General features: G+C 40.9%; 1 protein-coding gene across 8 annotated transcripts in view; it reads left to right on the forward strand.

Moving 5' to 3' along the window:
• Nucleotides 1-18,976, forward strand: part of Adat1 (adenosine deaminase tRNA specific 1) — a 54,009-nt gene that overhangs the window by 1,510 nt on the left and 33,523 nt on the right. For 4 of the 8 annotated variants that reach the window (XR_007105363.1, XM_047527817.1, XM_047527819.1 and 1 more), the window contains 7 exons: nucleotides 1,229-1,419; nucleotides 1,653-1,721; nucleotides 2,725-2,779; nucleotides 3,285-3,415; nucleotides 7,180-7,789; nucleotides 10,190-10,335; nucleotides 10,841-10,940. Coding sequence is in view for 7 of the 8 variants with exons in the window: in XM_047527817.1 (XP_047383773.1) it covers nucleotides 1,229-1,419; nucleotides 1,653-1,721; nucleotides 2,725-2,779; nucleotides 3,285-3,415; nucleotides 7,180-7,789; nucleotides 10,190-10,335; nucleotides 10,841-10,940 (1,302 nt within the window). In the remaining variant the exon portion in view is untranslated. Of the gene's footprint in view, nucleotides 1-1,228; nucleotides 1,420-1,652; nucleotides 1,722-2,666; nucleotides 2,780-3,284; nucleotides 3,416-7,179; nucleotides 7,790-10,189; nucleotides 10,336-10,840; nucleotides 10,941-18,976 lie in introns of those variants that run through there. The other 4 variants (XM_047527822.1, XM_047527821.1, XM_047527820.1 and 1 more) reach the window with 4 other exon arrangements.

The following is an 18,976-nucleotide window of genomic DNA, read 5'->3' on the forward strand; positions in this document are numbered from 1 at the left end:
AAAGAGAGAGATTCAAGACTTCTTCGGTTCTCTGACTGTAAAATCACTATTTCTGTCAGTTCCTGCAAGATTTTTGTTTAAAATTATCAATGGTCTGATTAACTATTACCATTTACTGTAATACTAGCATTGTATAACTATCTTTCAGAAGCTATATACATTTGGGGCTCAGTACAACCTTTTTTGTTGTTTGTGTTTTATTTTACCATACTTAGCTATATTCATTGCTGTATGATCACATCTTCTACTAAGAAGCTTTCATGTCCTTGGGTCCAAGTGAGGTCCGGATGTATCTAGTGAGCACTAATGCAATCAAGAGTGGAGAGTTTCCTACAAAATATCCCAGACCTTTTCAGGTCTATCTGCTATTGCTTTTTTTTTTTTAATTAACTTCATGTGCCTATAACAGTCCTTACCCTCACCAAGTAGCTCAAGGCAAATTACCCACAACAGTCATCAAAAATTATTTTTTGTAACATTAATCACAGTTGGCATTAATTGTTAAACATGGTAGCTTTTGTAAATACTATTTGTCACCCTAATAGGTTACTCTTACTACTATTTTAAATGATGAGGAAGCAAACAAAAAAAAGTTACCAAGCTACCCAATATAATACAGTTCATTTATATTAATCCAGAATTAGAACCCAGAAAGGACAACTCCATGCCCACATCTTAAACACAATTCCTCTAAGAACTCTTGACTAGTGGGAAATCTCCCAAGGCGATTTTCTAGAGGGAGGTAGAGATTCATTCTGTTGTAGGGGAAAGAAGAGAAAAATACAGTGCCTAAAAAGAACATGTCTAAATTGAGTGGCGAGAGTCTGTCCAAAGCAAGTTGACTTCTGCAAACCTTTACATGCTGTTTCCAAAGGGAGATTGAAGTAGTGAGGACACTTCCCTGTCATTTGCTTTTTTGTTGAGTAGTAGATGCAGATTGATTAGAGATTTGTCAGATATCTAACATTTTTTTAAGATCTTGAAGAAATAAGGTTTTCTGTGGTTGGTGGGATTTGGGCTTTAATCTTTCACTGAAGATGAGAAAAGTACAGGGAGGTAATAAAAAAAATGAGCTGCAGTTCCAGATAGAGGAGTCTTAGTCTGAACACAGTTGGGCTGCATTGGAAAGACTGTCGAAGCATTGGTGCAAGACTGTAGCATCTGGCACTGGTTCTCCTTTCTGTACTTGTGATGGTTGTGGCTTTTGATGGTTGTGGCTTTTGATCAGAGACTCAGCACCAGCTCCAACCATGTGGACCCCAGATGAGATTGCTCAGCTGTGCTATGAGCACTATGGGATTAGGCTGCCTAAGCAAGGGAAGCCAGAACCAAACCGTGAATGGACATTATTGGCAGCTGTAGTGAAGATACAGTTTCCAGTTTACCAGCCCAGTGATACTCCTGATAAGCCAGTGCAAGGTGAGACCTTTTCTCTCCCTGTCAGAGATGACAGAATTTTACGTTGCTCATCAGGAACAGTTGTGGGCAGGTTGCAGCTATGATGTTAGATATGTTTCCCTGGTATCCACCAGGTGGCGCATTACTTGTGGTGGGAGACCTCTTGTGGGAATCCCCTACAGACTTATTAAGACTGCCACAGGGGAAAATTTAGCCTCTGAGTGCTCACTTAATGATTTGTTTTTTCCTCTCAGTGATAAAGGAAGTTGTCTCAATGGGAACAGGAACGAAATGCATAGGCCAATCCAAAATGAGGAGGAGCGGTAAGCATGGGTAGGGGTCTAAGCAAAGAATTGTCTCTCTGGGAGCTTTAGAAACCAGTGTCCGTGTTAACCTTACTCTCCTTGTCAGGGAAGAAGGTCCGTGTCAGTTGAGGTGTCTGACCTCTCAGTTCCTATTGACTGGCACTCCAGTTGGAAGACAGTTCTCCTTTAAATAATGGAAATTCAGTGTGAAAGCAAAGGTCACCAGGAACATGCTTTCTGGTTGAACTGAAAGCCAGTCAGTATTTTTATGCTTAAATCACAGGTTCCCTGGGTTTAATTATTCCACATTATTGCCTGGAAGACTTTCAGGCTTTATAGCAGGTGGTCTGATGTAGGGGCGGATGTAGCTCAAGTGGCTTCTGGAGTCCCAGAAAGCAATCTTGAATTAGATGGAGCTTTTGGTACCAACAAGAATATAGAAATCCTTTGGAGTCTGGGCTCATTACCTTCTGCTTGTAGTTAGGAGGTACCTCTTTGAGTTTGCTTGCTGCATTCTCTGAGCTTTACCTCCTGTATATGAGGAATCTGTCCCAGAACCAAATTAGATGGAATCATATCACCATGAGCACAAGTATGATACCAGAGTACAAAAGATCTGTACCCTGTCTCCAGGTAAAGATTTTTCTGTAAGTCAGTGGTTCTCATCTGGGGGCAATTTTGCATACCAGGGGACATTTGGCAATGTTTAGAGGTATTTTTGGTGTCACCACTGGAAAAGGGGTGTTCCTGGCATCTTTTGAAGAAACCAGGAGTGCTGCTAAACATCTTGTATTGCATAGGCTAGTCCCCTGAAACAAAGAATTTTCTGTCCCCAAATGTCTGCACTGAGTTGAGAAACCAAGCTGAAACGTTTTACCATTAATTGTGATATTTTATAGCAAAGTCTGCCAGGAGCTACATGGCCATCCTGAGTGCTGGGGTCACTATTGTGTTCTGTTCTAGGAACTAGGGCCTCTGCAGTTTCCACACGACTTCATCTAGTGTCCTGTCTTTGCCACAGGAGATATCCTCAATGATAGCCATGCTGAGATTATAGCCAGAAGGAGTTTTCAAAGGTAAAGCCATATCCCCAGAGAATCTGATTCCCCAGTTTTGGGATGGTGACCCTGGAATTTGTGTTTTCACTAAACTCTCAGGTAATACAGAGTGTCAGTCTATAAAACTTTGTGGTCTAGACTTCAAACTTGAGTGTGCATTAGAGTCAGTTAGAGAGCTTGATAAAAGCCAGATTGCTTGGGGTGGATTAATCGGTCAGTGGTAGAGTGCTTGCATAGCATGTTTGAGGCCCTGGGTTCAATCCCCAGCACTGAAAACATTTTAAAAAATAAAAAACTGGCCAGGTGCGGTGGTACATGCCTGTAATCCCAGTGGCTCAGGAGGCTGAGGCAGAGGAATCACAGGCTCAAGGCTAGCTTGACAGTAAGACAGTGTCCACCCTGGATCTGCTGAATTAGAATCTATGGAGTAGGTCCATCAGTGTGGGTGGGAATTCTGTTTTTGCAGTACTGAGCTATACCTCTAGCCAAGTTGTTCATTCTGATAATATTTTACAATCCTTAGGTACCTTCTCTATCAGCTCCAGTTGGCAGCTACCCTGAACAAGGAGAGTATCTTTGTCCCAGGAACTCAAAGAGGACTGTGGAAACTCAGACCAGACCTCTTTTTTGTGTTTTTCTCCAGCCATACACCCTGTAAGTATATTCAAGCCTTTGCACTGATACTGCATTGTCTACTTTGTTTGTCTCATCCATAGAGATGTTTCTTAGAAGTAGCACTCTGGCTACAGTATAGCTTCAATGGGTGACAGTGCCTTTTTATGTACCTGATCACTTCTCTATTGGTGGAAGGTAGTGGGCACAGGTAAGGAGAAGTGGGTGGAGTCTCACTCATAATGTTAGTCAGTTCTCAGAATCAAGATTAGGAAACTAAAGGATTAAACTCTTATTAGGTATGAAGCCAACAATGGGGCTCAGAAGTCCAAAGTCCTACTATGGTAACTTAGCCTGAAACTCATTTCATTCATTCATTTATTGAGCATATTTTCTACTAGCCAGGCACAATATTACATACTGAATATAGTAGATGTGAATTAGACTAACACATTGCTTATCATGATAGAGTCTTTGGGGGCATGTAGACTGTCATGGTTATTTAGGGCAAATGTTGTTGAGTTATTAGGGGATGTTCAGGGGATAGACTCAGCAACTTAGGAAAACTGTTGTCTAAATATAAAATAAAAAGGGCTAGAGCTGGGTGCAGTGGTGCACGCCTGTAATCCCAGCAGCTTGGGAGGCTGAGATAGAAGGATTGAGAGTTCAAAGCTAGTCTCAGCTATAAAGCAAGGTGCTAAGCAACTCAGTGAGACCCTGTCTCTAAATAAAATACAAAATTGGACTGGGGATGGAGTGCCCCTGAATTCCATCCCTGGTACCCCACCCCCCTCACCAAAAAAAAAAAAAAAAAAAAAAGGCTGGAGATGTAGTTCAGAGGTAGAGTACTCCTGGATTCAATCTCCAGTTCCAGAAACCAAAAACAGAAGAAGACCAGACCTAGATGACCTAGGGGGTCATTTCTTTCTTCTGTTTTTCTTTCTCAAAAGCTGAAAATATTGCCTACTTTTTGTAGACAGCAAGTCAGGGTTGACAGTAGAATTTATTCACCCTAAAAACTTTGACATAGGATATAAGATTGTCTTCTGGATATTAAACTTTAATGCAAGTAAAGCAGAAATGGATAATCATTATAAAGAAACAAAATAACTCAAGATTTAATCATAATGCAGACTGAAAATATTGGTATAGCTCAAAAAAGAACGAGGATTAAGAATAGAAGTCAAGGCAAATAGGCAAATAGGACTCATCTGTGCTGTATCCATGACTGTGGGTGCCCTGGTCCAAGGACCAAAGGATGTTCCTCGTCAGCAGTGCTTCTCAAACTGTAATATGCATACAGATTATCCACAATTGTTGTTAAAATGCAGATTCAGTAGGTCTGGAGTGAGGCCTGAGGTTCTGCCTTTCCAGCCAACTTTCAGAGGATGCCAGTGATGATAGTCTGCAGACCACCCTTTAAGTAGCCAGGACTTGGGTAGTCCCAGTGGCAGGCATAGCCTTACTTTGGAGACAGATGCATCCAGGGTCACAGCCTGATAGCCCAGTCAAACTATATAAACCAGCAGTCTACAGATGTGCCTATCTGGGAGAGTCTATGGAAAATCAAGAAAAAGCAAGACTATGTATTGGGTTTGCTAAACTTATAAGACTTTTCTTTCTTCTTCCTTTATTTATATATTTGTGGTGCTTGGATTAAACCCAGGCCTTTAAGCATGCTGGGCAAGTGCTTTACTACTGAACTATGCCCTCTGTTTTCTTAAAATTTTTTCTCTAGAAATTAAAATCAACAACAACAAACAAAAACCCCTGTGGAAATTTTGCTGGTCTATGAGATCAAAATCTGGAACCACTGATCTGACTTCCTTACCTCTTGAGTAATTTTTAAAATGTAACATCTCCCATGGCTTATGTGCAGGAAGAAAGCACACTACCTGGAGATTGTGACTCTCTGGCTCCCCATCATTTATTTCTCATTACTAATTAATAATTTGGTGCCTTGGTGAACTACTTCAGACTCTTACTTGTGAATTTTATTAGCATGAGTCAGCCTCTCCTGTTAAGGCATTCGGTCAAGATCAAATCTTCCAGTCTAGAGCAAATTCTCCAAAGTTGCTGTCACCTTGTGAGGTCTGTGGAAGTCAGCCAGCCAGAGTCTCTGGCAACACTTCCTATTTCTGCATCTCTTACTTGTCCCACTCTGACATTATAAAGATGACAGATGTATTATTTACACACTTAAAAAAGCAACATGCATTAGGTTAGTGTTTGAAGAAATCACTTCCTTCTCAAGGGAAATGGTGCTTCTTACTGACCTCTGGTTTTCTTTGGTTCCCTGTGAGCATGGAGTAGATCAGAAATCTCTAAACAAGCCCAGGGAAACACTAGATGTTTTGGAAACATTGGTTTGAACCAGTGTTGTATAAGTTACTGCAGACCCATGATGTGGGAATATAAAATAAAATCTCCAAGAGAGGACATTTTGAGCAATGTTTACCAAATTTATTTAACTGTGAAATAAACCACCCACTTTTGTTTTTCCAAGGTATCTTATTGGGAAACCTTGCTTATTTCATTTTTTTAAACTTTTGGTATGGGGATTTGAACCCAGGGGCACTTTACCACTGAGCTACAGCCCCAGCCCTTTCTATTTTGATACAGAGTCTCACTAAGTTGCTTAGAACCTCGTTCAATTTCTGAGGCTGGCCTCCAACTTGAGATCCTCCTACCTCAGCCTCCTGTGATTACAGGTGTGCAACACCACACCCAGCTGAAACCTTGCTCATTCTAAACCAGTGGTTCTTGGGAAAATTTTGCTTCTTGGGGGACATTTGGCATATCTGGAGACACTTGATTATCAGATTGCAGGGCTATGGGCATCTAGTAGGTAGAGACCGTATTCAGTAGGATGCTGCTGAATATTCTCTAATGTATAGAACAACCTCCACAGAAAAGAGTTCTCAGAGCTGGGTATGGTGGTGCACACCTATAATGCCAGCCTCAGCAACTTAGTGAGGTTGTAAGCAGTTTAACGAGGCTCTGTCTCAAACTAAAAAATAAAAAGGGCTAGGGATGTGTCTCCGTTGTTAAGTGCCCCTGGTTCAATCCCCGGTAACCCCCCCACCAAAAAAAAAAATTTTTCTGACTTAGATATATCTGTACTGGGGATTGAACCCAAGGGCACTTAGCAATTGAGCCACATCCCCAGCCCTTTTTATTTTCTAGTTTGAGATAGGGTCTCACTAAGTTGCTGAGGCTGGCTTCAAATCTGAAATCCTTCTGTCTTAGACTCTTGAGCCACTGGGATTATAGGTGTGTGCCATCACACCTAGCCTGAGATCTTTTTTTTTTTTTTTTTAAGTTGTTGATGGACAGTATTTTATTTATTTATTTATATACTGAGAATTGAACCCAGTGCCTCACACATGTGAGGTAAGCCTTCTACCACTTAGTCACAACCTCAGCCCTGAGATCTTTTTTTTAACATTGAGTTTTCCATTCCTCTCTCCTTCAGAACTTAACTCACTGGGTATAGGAGAGAGTCTTCAACAAGAATCTCAGGGATTCCTAAAGACATTTGCACACGTGCTCTTAACTCATCTCAGGTTACCTGGGAGAACAGATTGATCTTGGTTTAAGGCAGTGATCCTCAGACTTGAGCTGGCATCAGAATCACCTGGAGAGATTACTAAAACACACTGCTGGGACACCTTCTCCCTCCCCTTCAGAGCTTCTGATTCAGCAAGTCTATTGTGCATTCTAAAATTTTGCATTTCCAACAAGTTCCCGTGACTGGTCCAGACAACCTGTGAAAACCATTAGTTTAAGTGTTCCCTCTTCTGCAGGTGGGGATGCCTCCATCATTCCAATGCTTGAGTTTGAAGAACAGCCTTGCTGTCCTGTCAGCAGAGGTCAGGACAACAGTTTAACCTTAGAAGCCAATGGTAACCTGAAGACTTCTGAAAATGAAAGGAAATGTGAAGACCCTGACAGTCCTGTAACCAAAAAGATGAGACTTGAACCTGGAACTTCTGCCAGGTTCTTCACCAATGGTACAGCACACCACGGCAAGGAAGAAAGTGGCCCATTTGCACCAGGTGTCAGTGACTCAAACCTCACTGTAAAGAGACTGGCTACTGTCACCTGTGTAGCTCCCAGAAGTGCCACAGTAGTGGACATTTATAGAACTGGAGCCAAGTGTGTGCCTGGAGAAGCTGAAGACTTAAGGAAGCCAGGCGCTGCATATCACCAGGTGGGTTTGCTCCGAGTGAAGCCGGGCCGGGGAGACAGGACTTGCTCCATGTCATGCAGTGACAAGATGGCCCGATGGAATGTCCTTGGATGCCAGGGTGCACTGTTGATGCATTTCCTGGAAGAGCCCATCTACCTGTCAGCTGTGGTCATCGGGAAGTGCCCATACAGCCAGGAAGCCATGCAGAGAGCACTGATTGGGAGGTGAGAGGGCAGGGAGGGAGGGCAGTTTAAGAATATGTTCAGAGACCTTAAAAGTTTCCCTGCATTTTGATCTAGCAGTTGCACTTCTAGGAATTTGCCCTAATGAAGTAATTAAGAAAGTATTCAGACAGTAAGCATTTGATACAGTAAATTTTAAAAAGAAAAAGGAAACCTGAAATACTCAGCAGTAGGAAGTTAAGCGATTTCTTTTTGTTAAAAATAATATCGGGGCAGGGTGTGGTGGCACATACCTATAATCCCAGTGACTCAGGAGACTGAGGCAGGAGGATCGCAAGTTCAAGGCCAGCCTCAGCAGTTTAGCAAGGCCCTAACCAACTTAGTGAGACCCTGTCTCAGAGTAAAAAATAAAAAGGTCTGGAGATGTGGCTCAGTGGTTAAGCACCCCTGGGTTCATTCTCCAAAATCACAAAATAAAGATAATAGCAATAATAATAATAATAATAATAATAATAATATGGTTGGGGATATAACTCAAAGTTATAGTAGAGCCTAGAGTTCAATCCCCAGCACTGCAAAAGAAAGGTGAATTCTATCTTTGGTGGTAGGGGATACTGGGGATTGAACTCAGGGGCACTTGACCACTGAGCCCTCTTTTGTATTTTACAGAGAGAGGATCCCACTGAGTTGCTTAGCACCTCACTTTTGCTGAGGCTGGCTTTGAACTCTCGATCCTTTTGCCTCAGCCTCCAGAGCCACTGGGATTACAGGCATGCACCTCTGCACTTGGCCAAAATCTGAGTATTTAATATGAAAGATATTCATAATATTTAAAGACTAATGGAGGAGATAAAATGAGCTCCATTTTAATCTTTTTTTTTTTTTCTTTTTTTAGCGGTACTGGGGATAGAACTCAGGGCCTTGTGCTTGCGAGGCAAGCACTCTACCAGCTGAGCTATCTCCCCAGCCCTCCATTTTAATCTTGAAGTATATATGCACATAGAAAACTGTAGGAGAGGGACTGGGCTTGTGGCTCAGTGGTATTGTGCCTGCCTAGCACGTGTGAGGCCACTGGGTTCGAACCTCAGCACCACATAAAAATAAATAAATAAAAAAGAGGCATTGTGTACATCTACAACTAAAAAAAAAAAATCTAGCCAAGGTATTAATGATGATTACTTCAAAGTTGAGGTATTGTGAGGAATTTTACTTTCTTTATTATTACTATATTTTCTAATTTTTATAGAGTATTATGTTGTTATAGTACAAAACCCTTCAATATTAATTTTATTTTATTTTTTTGGTGGTATTGAGGATTGAACCCGGGGCCTCATGCATGCTAGGCAAGCACTTTACCAACTGAGCTATCTCCCCAGCCCTTAATTTTAATTTTTTTAAAAGGATCAAGAATTACCACACTTATGACCAATCTAAGTGGTCTCCCTAAAGGAGGCTGCCAAGCCTGATAAATGCTGTAGTAAATGAGGACTGGGAGAAGTCATGGCCAGGGAAATATCATGGGCTTATGTCAAACACACAGCCTCTGGAGCAGATTCTAAAAAGTAACCCCAGAATATGACCCAGCAATTCCACTCCTCAGTACAACCCCAAGAGAAATGAAAACATACACCCACACAAAAACATATACAAATGTTTATAGTAGTACTCATAACAGACAAAAGGTGAAACAGCCCAAATGCCCATTAGTGGATAAATAGACAAAAAGCATGTGGTGTATCCATAGAATCAAATATTCGGCTGTAAAACGGACTGGAGTACTGAACCTTGAAAACATCTTTATGAGTGAAAGATGATTTCATTCATTTGAAATATCCAGAAGAGGCAAGTCATAGAGACAGATAGTAGATTAGTGGACACCAGGGGCTGGAGAAGGGGAAGCAGAGTGACTGCTGATGGGTGTAAGGTTTCGGGTCTTGGAGTTGCTCTCTACAGTTTTATACCAGTATCATGTTGGCATCTAGTGTGTGCAAAAGATACAAAAGGGAAAAAATTAAGCTTTTCTATATTGGGATATTTTCAGTTTCTGGTGTGTTTAAAAGGATTTCCTGGGAAGCAGGTGCCAACAGGTTAAAGATTCTGCTTAAAGTTTTCAACTTTCTCAAACCTTTTAGCAGGAATGAATTTTGATGTTACTGACATCACTGATGAATGTTGACTCAATTCTTAGTTATCCCTTCAGAGTGATAGATAGAGCTCTACTATCTATCCCTTCAGATAGATAGTAGAGCTATAGGCACTACTGTGTAGATTTTATTCTGGCACACTTTCTGGTCCCCAAAATGATAAACAAGTAGATTCACACACCTGCTAAGGCCTTTGTCTCTCACTAAGGCTCAGGGATGATGATGTGGTCCACAGTCCTAGATCACTGTTTTTCTTGAGGAGTGCACCTCAACTGAACACATTTTCCCTCACACTTAGGTGTCAGAATGTCTTGGCTTTACCCAAAGGCTTTGGAGTTCAAGAACCAAAAATACAGCAGTCAGGTTTACTGTTTGAACAGAGCCGCTGTGCAGTACAGGCAAAAAGAGCTGACAGTTCCAGCCGACTTGTTCCATGTGGGGCAGGTAAGGGATCCAGGTTGGATTTTCCTGGGATAACTTCTCCCCTGTCAGAGTAGTCTGGGAGGGTCTGCATCCGCCCAGCCTAAACAGACAGTTTACCATTCTAGTAGTCAACAATGGAGACACCCACACCAGGTTAAGTTTATATCTGTGTGACCCTGAGCAAGTGAGTTACCTCCCCTGGCCTCAGTTTCTTTATCTTCAGATTAGAAGAGTATTGTTCATCATGGTTATTTTGAGGATTGAGAAATTCCATCACATGCATTTACTTTGTGTCTAGACTAATAAATTTTCAATGAAATTATAAGCTGTTAATGATAATATTGAATCCTGTACCACTGGATTATGCTGTTGTACCCTAGAGGCCAGGCATCAAAGTAAAATCATTTTCTATGATATCTTATCCAGCTTTCATGGTCCTGTAGAGTCAGAAATATTTTTATTAAAATTTTCTGGCATTCATAAGAAACAAAACCAGTTTTAACCACAGAATTTTACCTTTTTGCAGCTATCAGCTGGGCTGCAGTTCCTGAGCAGCCATTGGATGTTACTGCTAATGGCTTTCCACAGGGAACAACAAAGAAAGGAATCAGAAGTCTTCAGGCCAGGTACAGCATGGTGGAGCAGGAGAAGATGGTGACTGTGAACTCACACCTTCACTAGATGACTCCAGAACATTTTCATCCCCCCTAGCCCCCAAGAAAACTTTGCCCATTAGCAGTTAACTACCTGTTCCTTCCTCTCCCTAGCACTTGGAAGTTTAATTCACTTTTGGTCTTAATGAGTTTGTCTCCTGGACAGTTCATATCCACAGACCATATAATATGTGCCCTTTTGTGTCTGGTTTCATTCACATAGCTTATTTTCATGCTTCACTCATGTTGTAGCTTGTATCAATACTTCATTTTTTTCTATGGTTAAATAATATCCCATTGTATGAATATGCCACATTTAGCTTATCAGTTCATGAATTGATGCATATTTGGGTTGTTTTACTTTACTTTTTGTCTATTGTGAGTAAGGCGGCTATGCCATTTCACGTTCCCACCAACAATGTGAAAGGGAGTTCCAGTGGCCCTCCATTCTGTGCAACTCTTTTTATTGTCTCTTTTTTTTTATTGTGGCTATTCTACTCAGTGTGAAGTAATATCTCTTTATGGTCTTGATTTACATTTCCCTAATGACTAAAAGGGTTGAGCATCTTTTTATGAAATTGTTATCCATTTGTATAGCTTCTTTTTTGGTACAAGGAATTGAACCCAGGGCCTCATAATCTCTGAGCCACATCCTCAGTCCTTATTTTACTTTTTATTTTGAAACAAGGTCTCGTTAAGTTGCTGAGTCTGGCTTTGAACTTAGGATCCTCCTGCCTCAGCCTGCCAAGCTGCCAGAGTTATAGGTCACCACACCCAGCCATTTGTAAATCTTCTTTGGACAAAATACCTATTCCCATTCTTTGCCCACTTTGTTAATTTGTTAATCTTTTTAGAGCATTTTAAGACTCTTTTATATACTTTGGATACTAGTTCTTTATTAGATATATTATTTCTAAATATTTTCTCCAGTTCAATAAGTTGTCATTTCACTTTATAATCATCTTTTAAAGCACAAAAGTTTAAAATTTTGGTGGAATTAAATGTACTTTTTCCTTTGGTTGGTTATGCTTTTGGTTGTAATATTTAGGAAACTATTACCTAATACAGGTCACTAAGATTTCCTCAATATTTTCTTCTAGTAGTTTTGGGGGTTTTGATCCATCTCGAGTTGATTTTTCTGTGTGGGTAGATATTCCCACCACATGCGTGTGCATGTGGATATCCAGTTGTCCAGCACGATTTTTTGGGAAAGGCTATTGTTTCCTTAAAGAAATTAAAAAAAAAAAAAAAAAAAAAAAATCCCTTCACCACTAGGCATTCTGGTTTCTGTAGTCAGCATCAGCCAAGCATCATCAAGGAAGCTCCACAGTGATTGGGTTGGCAAAGGGCATCTGGAAACAGGACTTTGCATCTTCAGGCTGACTTGCTGAAGTGTAGGGTTTGTGGGCTGCTAGACATGAGGCTCAGGTTTCATCCCTGCAGGTCCATGCATGTTCCCATGGGGCACCCTGTTTCTATTGCTTGGCCCTCCCCTTGAGCTAGAGGTGGTCTGTAGTAGCTGGGAGTGGGAGGACTTCAGGGGAGAGGCCACTTCACCGCAGGCATTTCCATCTGTCTGGATTGAGCTGTCACTAGTGGTGTGGGACTCCCACAGTTTACAAGTAGTTCTTTTTAATCTAAATTACTTTTACATTTCTTTATTATGCCTTTTAAAAAATGGTAAAATTCAAAGATGGATTTGATTTTTTTTTTTTTTTTTTTAATTTTTTCTAGTTAGTTACACATGACAGTAGAATGCATTTTGACACATTGTACACAAATGGAACACAACTTCTCATTCCTCTGGCTGTAGGTAGTGCAGAATCACACTGGTCATGTAATCATACGTGTGTATAGAATATTTCACGTCCTTCCCATCCCCACCACCCCATCCCTTGTTTTTTGTTTTGATGTGCTTATTTACCTGTCTCAAAACAACCCATAAAACCCAATTTATGTTCATTTTTTAGCCTTTTTTTTAAATTAAAGATTCTCTCTTCAGAGCCACTAAACGGCAGGGTTTAGATGGCCTATGCAGCAGACCCTGCCTATCCCTGAAAGCCTAGGCTGTTGAATTGAAATTTTTTGGAGTTAGACATTTTTAGACTAGTCTTCCCCCAGGAGAGTTCCTGGTTTCAGGCCACCTTTTGTACGCTTCAGGAGACCAGCTCTCAGCCATAGAGAAGGATGTATGAGCAGTGTGGGTCATGAGGGACAGAACCACAGGTTTCCTGCTGAGCTCTGTCTGTTGTCATGACAGCCTTGCATGTCCTCAAGTCGGCCCCACCCAGCTGAGTGTGGCTTCTGTTTGCTGCTTGGCTCAGAGCAAAAAATTGTTCTTATTTGCTCTGGGTCCATAACCTCTTTTACTGGAAGAGCCCGGCTCAAATACCACCTCTGCCTTCCGACTCAAATATCATCTTCCTTCAGATTCCCTTGGTGCTGTTCTCCAGCTTGTCCCAGTATGCCAGTGCTACCTGTGTGCTTGAGAGTGCCTCATGTTCTAATCCTGCTTCTGTCTCCAACTATCATCACTTGGGGCAAGTCCAGCTGCTCTCTGGGCCTCAGTGTATTCATACCTTTAAATGAGGATTTTCAGTACATGATCTGAGGCCTTACATGTTGTGGATGTCTCTCCATGTAGAAGGCAAACTCCATGCAGGGAGGAAGTATAAAGACAGTAGAAGCTTTGGGATTGAAGAGACTAGTGTTTAATTACTGACTTCCTTTCTCCCCAGTGATTTGGACTTGAGCAAATTATTCAATCATTCTGAACTTGTTTCCATAACTGTGAAGCAAGTTAGCTGCTAGTCTCCATCCCACAGGAATAGTGTGAGAATCGAGGAAGATGGAGTACAGCAGGGCGGTGCAGTTTGAAGTACACATTTTGTCAAGATTGATTTCCCTTCTAATCATCAAGTGAAGCTTTGTATCATTATGATGTGTGAAGGAAGCAGAATTGCCTTTATTCCAAGACCAACATCTGCTTCAGAGAAAGATTTTCTCACTGCTGATGCCTGAGTGCCAGCATCATGAGACCACCTTCTGTGGAACTGCAGGGAAAGGAACCTTGATGGGTTGTTAGAGATGACGTGGTAGACTAGTGCAACACTAGAAGGAGATATTTAAATCTTTGTGTTTTTTTTTTATAAATAATGGGATAATAATAGGAAATAGATAAGATCTCATTTTAAGAAGCTTAATTCTACTCTGCCTTTCTTTGTCCTGAAGAAACAAATTCTCTTCCCATGCCTGTAGAAAATATCCTGAAGAGATCATTACAGGGTTTGTTGACTCCTGAGAGTGAGGGACTTCCAGAAAAACCCAAGTGTGTCTGAGTATGCCCATAAAGAAAAGGCTAAGTTTAAAACGTCAGTGTGAATTCATAAGCTGCTTAAAGTTATGTATGTATGTGTAGCTTTCCTTGCTCTTTCTCTGGTACCAACCAGCTATTTTAACCAACTCACAAGGAAGAACCTAGTACCTCAGAATGTTATCCTCCTTGCCAGAAGGATCCAGGATTCCTTGAAGAGCAGCAAGCAGCTAACAGCCACCTAGAAAATTATCAGCCTCCTTAGATAACCTCAGTAGTTTTTGTTGAGTAGGTCTCTCTTTAACAGAAGACTTACCAGTGTAGTCACCAGTGCAGTGTTCTGCTGTTGAGCAGGGCTTGAGAAAAGACTTGCTTCTCTGGAGAGAGCTCTCCAGTGGAGGAAAGGTCCCAGCATTCCCAATCTCCTTTCCACCCCCACCCCCTACCCCCAGTGTTGGTGATCAAATCCAGGGAATTGCACATGCTAGGCAATCACTCTACCACTGAGCTGTACTCTCAGACTCCCAATTTATCTTTATAGATGTGACATCTTAACTTGCTGATAAGGTGACCTAGGACAAAAATGTTCTTTGGAAAGTGCCTTTTGGTTCTCCAGAGGGCAGAGTGTTGAAAACTTTTATAGATTTATTCTCAAGAAGCTGTTATGCTACTAGCACCAATGACCTCTGCAGTGAGGCTGGAGTCCTTGACATTCCACTGCCATTTGAGAGGTAAATAAAATCCAGTAAGCCTTCTTCCAATGAGATTTAGGAGGTATGTTGAACTTTGATGTGGATCTGTTCTCCAGACTGCAGATCATAACATGGTAGATTACTAAGGCTTCTTGTTATTGTGAATGAAGTGCCTCAACATATTTCACTAATACTCAGTAATTTAGTAAATTATTCTTTGATATTTGCACATTGGTGGCTACTGGGTTGTGTGGACTCACCTATTAATATTTCAGAGGGAAATATGAGTATCCTGAATAGCATATTAGTTTATTTTTTCATGTTCCTTCTTTGCTGATTCTGGGTGATGTTTGCAGTAGAAATGTTGAGTCTATAAGACTTTCCAGACTTATTGAACAATAAAATGTACTGTCTTGTTACCAAAAATGATTGCAGAGTCAAATCTGAAGATGAAATCTTTGATTCTAGTTAATGAGGAACATAACTGGGTGTCTTTTTATCCACTTGAGAGAATATGTACAGTAAAACTTAAAGTTATTTGTTTTCATCTGGGTAAAGTCAGCTTAGATACATCGTACTAGCTGTTTTAAAGGAAAAAGAAATCCTAAATCTTCACTCTTTGAGGATCAGGAACTCCTGGCTTTCTTCATATTTAATATGTCTCTATTAGCTGTGAACATTGTTCTCTTGCTCCATTTTTATACCCAGGTCAGTCAGGGAGCCCCATTTCTTTGTCTTGTAAGAGATGTTCCCTGCTCCCAGATATAGATCCACTCTCCCCAGTGCTCCGATACTTCCATGGAGGGTAACATCAGAATCTAAAATCCATAGAGGAATCATGCACGTTTTTTGCTATTCCTGTGGTGTCAGGTTAATGTAGCTGGTTTGTTCTTCAGTGAATGCATCAGGCAAATGTTTTTTTGTTGTTGTTGTTGTTGTTTTTTGGTGCTGGGGATCAAACCCAGGGCCTTGTGCTTGCAAGGCAAGCACTCTACCGACTGAGCTATCTCCCCAGCCCCAAATGTTTTTAAAGCTGAAAATCTTGACTAAAATTAATTATTTGATTATTAGTTAATACACATAAGTCAAATAGCAAAATTATATTCATATTTACATTAAAATTACTAGATGAATAAAAGATATAACATTACAGTTGCCTTTGGTATATTTTTTCCAATGTTTAATAGATCACTTTTCTTGGGTAATAATTTTCTGAATAATAATTTGTTCAACTGCACTTGACTGAGGTAGCTATATAAACACCCAGGACTTAGTTGTGTAGCTTAAGCTTTAGTTCCAGAGAATTAATATTTCCGTCTGACAGTTCTTACTTTGTGGCAGTTTCAGCTCTAGTACCTTATTAGTGGTTTTAGCTATTGCCAGATGGATGAATTCAGTTCTTTATTAAATGGGTGGGGAAAATGTAAGCATTTTGAGATACAAGGGGGTTTTTTCTTTGTTTTGTTTTTGGTTCAGTATCTTTCTGGTGCACCTGCAGAGACCCAGTGCATGATTACATATTAAAGATTCCTGTATGCAATAAAGACTTCCTGTCATGAGCAATTTAGTAAGACCCTGTCTCCAAATAAAATTAAAAAATAAAAGAAAGGCTGGAGATACTGTTCAGTGGTAAAGCACCCCTGGGCTCAATCCCCAGTAGCATTTAAAAAAAAACAAAAACAAAAAAAAACTTCCTGTCAAACAGATTCATTTTATTCTTTGTAGAAATAGAAACTACAGTTATTTTATATGAATTTCTTGTTTTGTTGTTGTTAGGCATTTTCATTATAATGTGCCTTGGTGTGGATCTGTTGTGATTTTGTGCATTTGGTGTTCTGTAAGCCTCTTGTATTTACTTTTCCATTTCATTCTTCAGACTTGGGAAATTTTCTGATATTACTTCATTGAATAGGTTGTTCATTCCTTTGGTTTGTATCTCTGTGCCTTCCTCAATCCTGATAATTCTTAAATTTGGTCTTTTCATGGTGTCCCATAGTTCTTGGAGATTCTGTTCATGATTTCTTACCATCGTCTCTGTTTGGGCAACTTTATTTTCAAAATTAAATATTTTGTCTTCATTGTCTGAGGTTCTGTCTTCCAAGTGGTCTAGTCTTTTGGTGATGCTTTCCATTGAGTTTTTAATTTGGTTTATTGTTTCCTTCATTTCAAGGATTTCTGTTTGGTTTTTTTGAGAATCTCTATCTCTTTGTTGAAATGATCTTTTGCTTCCTGCTATTGCTCTTTCAACTGCTTATTGGTATGATTATTCATTGTCTGCATTTGCTCTCTTATCTCATCCTTTGCTTCACGAATCATCTTAATCGTGTATAATCTGAACTCTTTTTCTGACATTTCTTCTACCATACCATCACTGGATTCTATTAATATATAGAATCTAGATTTGTTTGAATCATTTTCTTCCCTTGTTTTTTCATGTTGTTCATCTATCTTCCCCTCTAGCAGTGCAGACCTAGGATATTGCAGTTTCCCCCCTAAAGGCTTATAGTGACCCTATAGGTTTCCAAAATCTTTTCTTTAAGGGGGAGATCAATATTAGCAGTGCCCAGTTCAGACAGTGTGCAACCCGAAACCAAATAGCCCCTATGAAGACGTTAACAATATTGTCATAATAAACAGAATGAGTTCAGTTATTATCTTCAGTATAACAAATAGATTTGCAGTAAGGTCTGCAGTTTCTAATGGAGGACAAAGAGGATGCAGAGGGGTATAGGATGTAGCTGTTAATGGGATAAGAAAAGAATATATAGAAGTTCTAGATAATAGAAAGAGTGAGAGTGTAATCAAAAGAGGTTGGTTGTTAGCATGTGAAAAGGGAGAAAGAGACTCTGAGGGAACAGGTAAACAAAAGAAAAAGAGTGAGAAAAGTAAAGAAATAAAAACTTAAAATTTTTCAATAAGGAGAGAAAAGAAAATCTACATTATAATAGTCATATAGTATTCAAACCTCCCAGTCTTCAGTAGCCTGATATATGAGAGGTACCTGACAATGAGCTTCAAGTCTCCAGCAGGCGTCTCAGGATGGGATTTACCCCACCTAAAGATGGGAGATACAGCTTCCAGATTATCCAAGATGGCTACTCTGGCTTCCAAATGTGTTGGCAAATGGGGAGCTGCAGCTGGGGGTGGGTATGGTCAGCTGGAGGTCCTGGAGGCGGAGTGCGGTTGGTCAGGCAGGGGTCCTGGAGGTGGGGTGTGGTCGGTCTAGTTGCAGGATCCTGGAGGCGGGGTGCAATCAGTCGGTCTGGGGTCCTGGTGGCAGGGAGCAGCCAGTTGATGTGAGGGCCCCGGAGGCAGGGAGTGATTGGTCGAGCTAAGGGATCCTGGAGGTGGGGCTCAGTCAGTCCAGCCAGGGGTTCTACGGGGCCTGGTGTTGTCTCAAAATGGCAGCAGCCACGTGTAACCAAACCTGCAGGTACTGTGACAGTGAACTTCCAGGCAAAAGCAGGCAGCTGGCGCCCCACTGGAGGTTTGTGGTCAGTTTGCTGACTGCTGTCGGACGATCGGGAGGTGCCTCCAGCGGTGGGTGATGGATAGGTGAAAGGCAGGCGATGGACAGGCAAGAGGCAGGCCAATGGCGAATGACAGGCGCCTGACAGTCTGTTTCCAGTTCTTCACCCATCCCTGTGTCTACCTGCTTTGTCTTGTGACTCTGCCGAATTTCATGTTTTAAGTGAACACTTGTGTCAAATCTAGGAATCATATATATCTGAATCTGTTTCTGGCATTCTATTCTGTTCCCTTGTTCTACTTACCTTCATACCAGAGTCATACTGTTCACCCTGGCTTTATAATAATTTCTGTTACAGCTAGTCCCCTTGACATGTCTTTGAAGAGTGCCTTGGCCATTTTTGGACCTTTAAGTCTTTTTTTTTTTTTTTTTTTTAACCAGGGACATGCTACCACTGTATTACATTACCTCCCAGTCCTTTTTATTTTTAAGGCAGGGTCTTGCTAAGTTGCTGAGACTGGCCTTGAACTTGTGA

Source organism: Sciurus carolinensis, chromosome 16 (genome assembly GCF_902686445.1).
Source record: "Sciurus carolinensis chromosome 16, mSciCar1.2, whole genome shotgun sequence".
NCBI classification, from domain to species: Eukaryota; Metazoa; Chordata; class Mammalia; order Rodentia; family Sciuridae; genus Sciurus; species Sciurus carolinensis.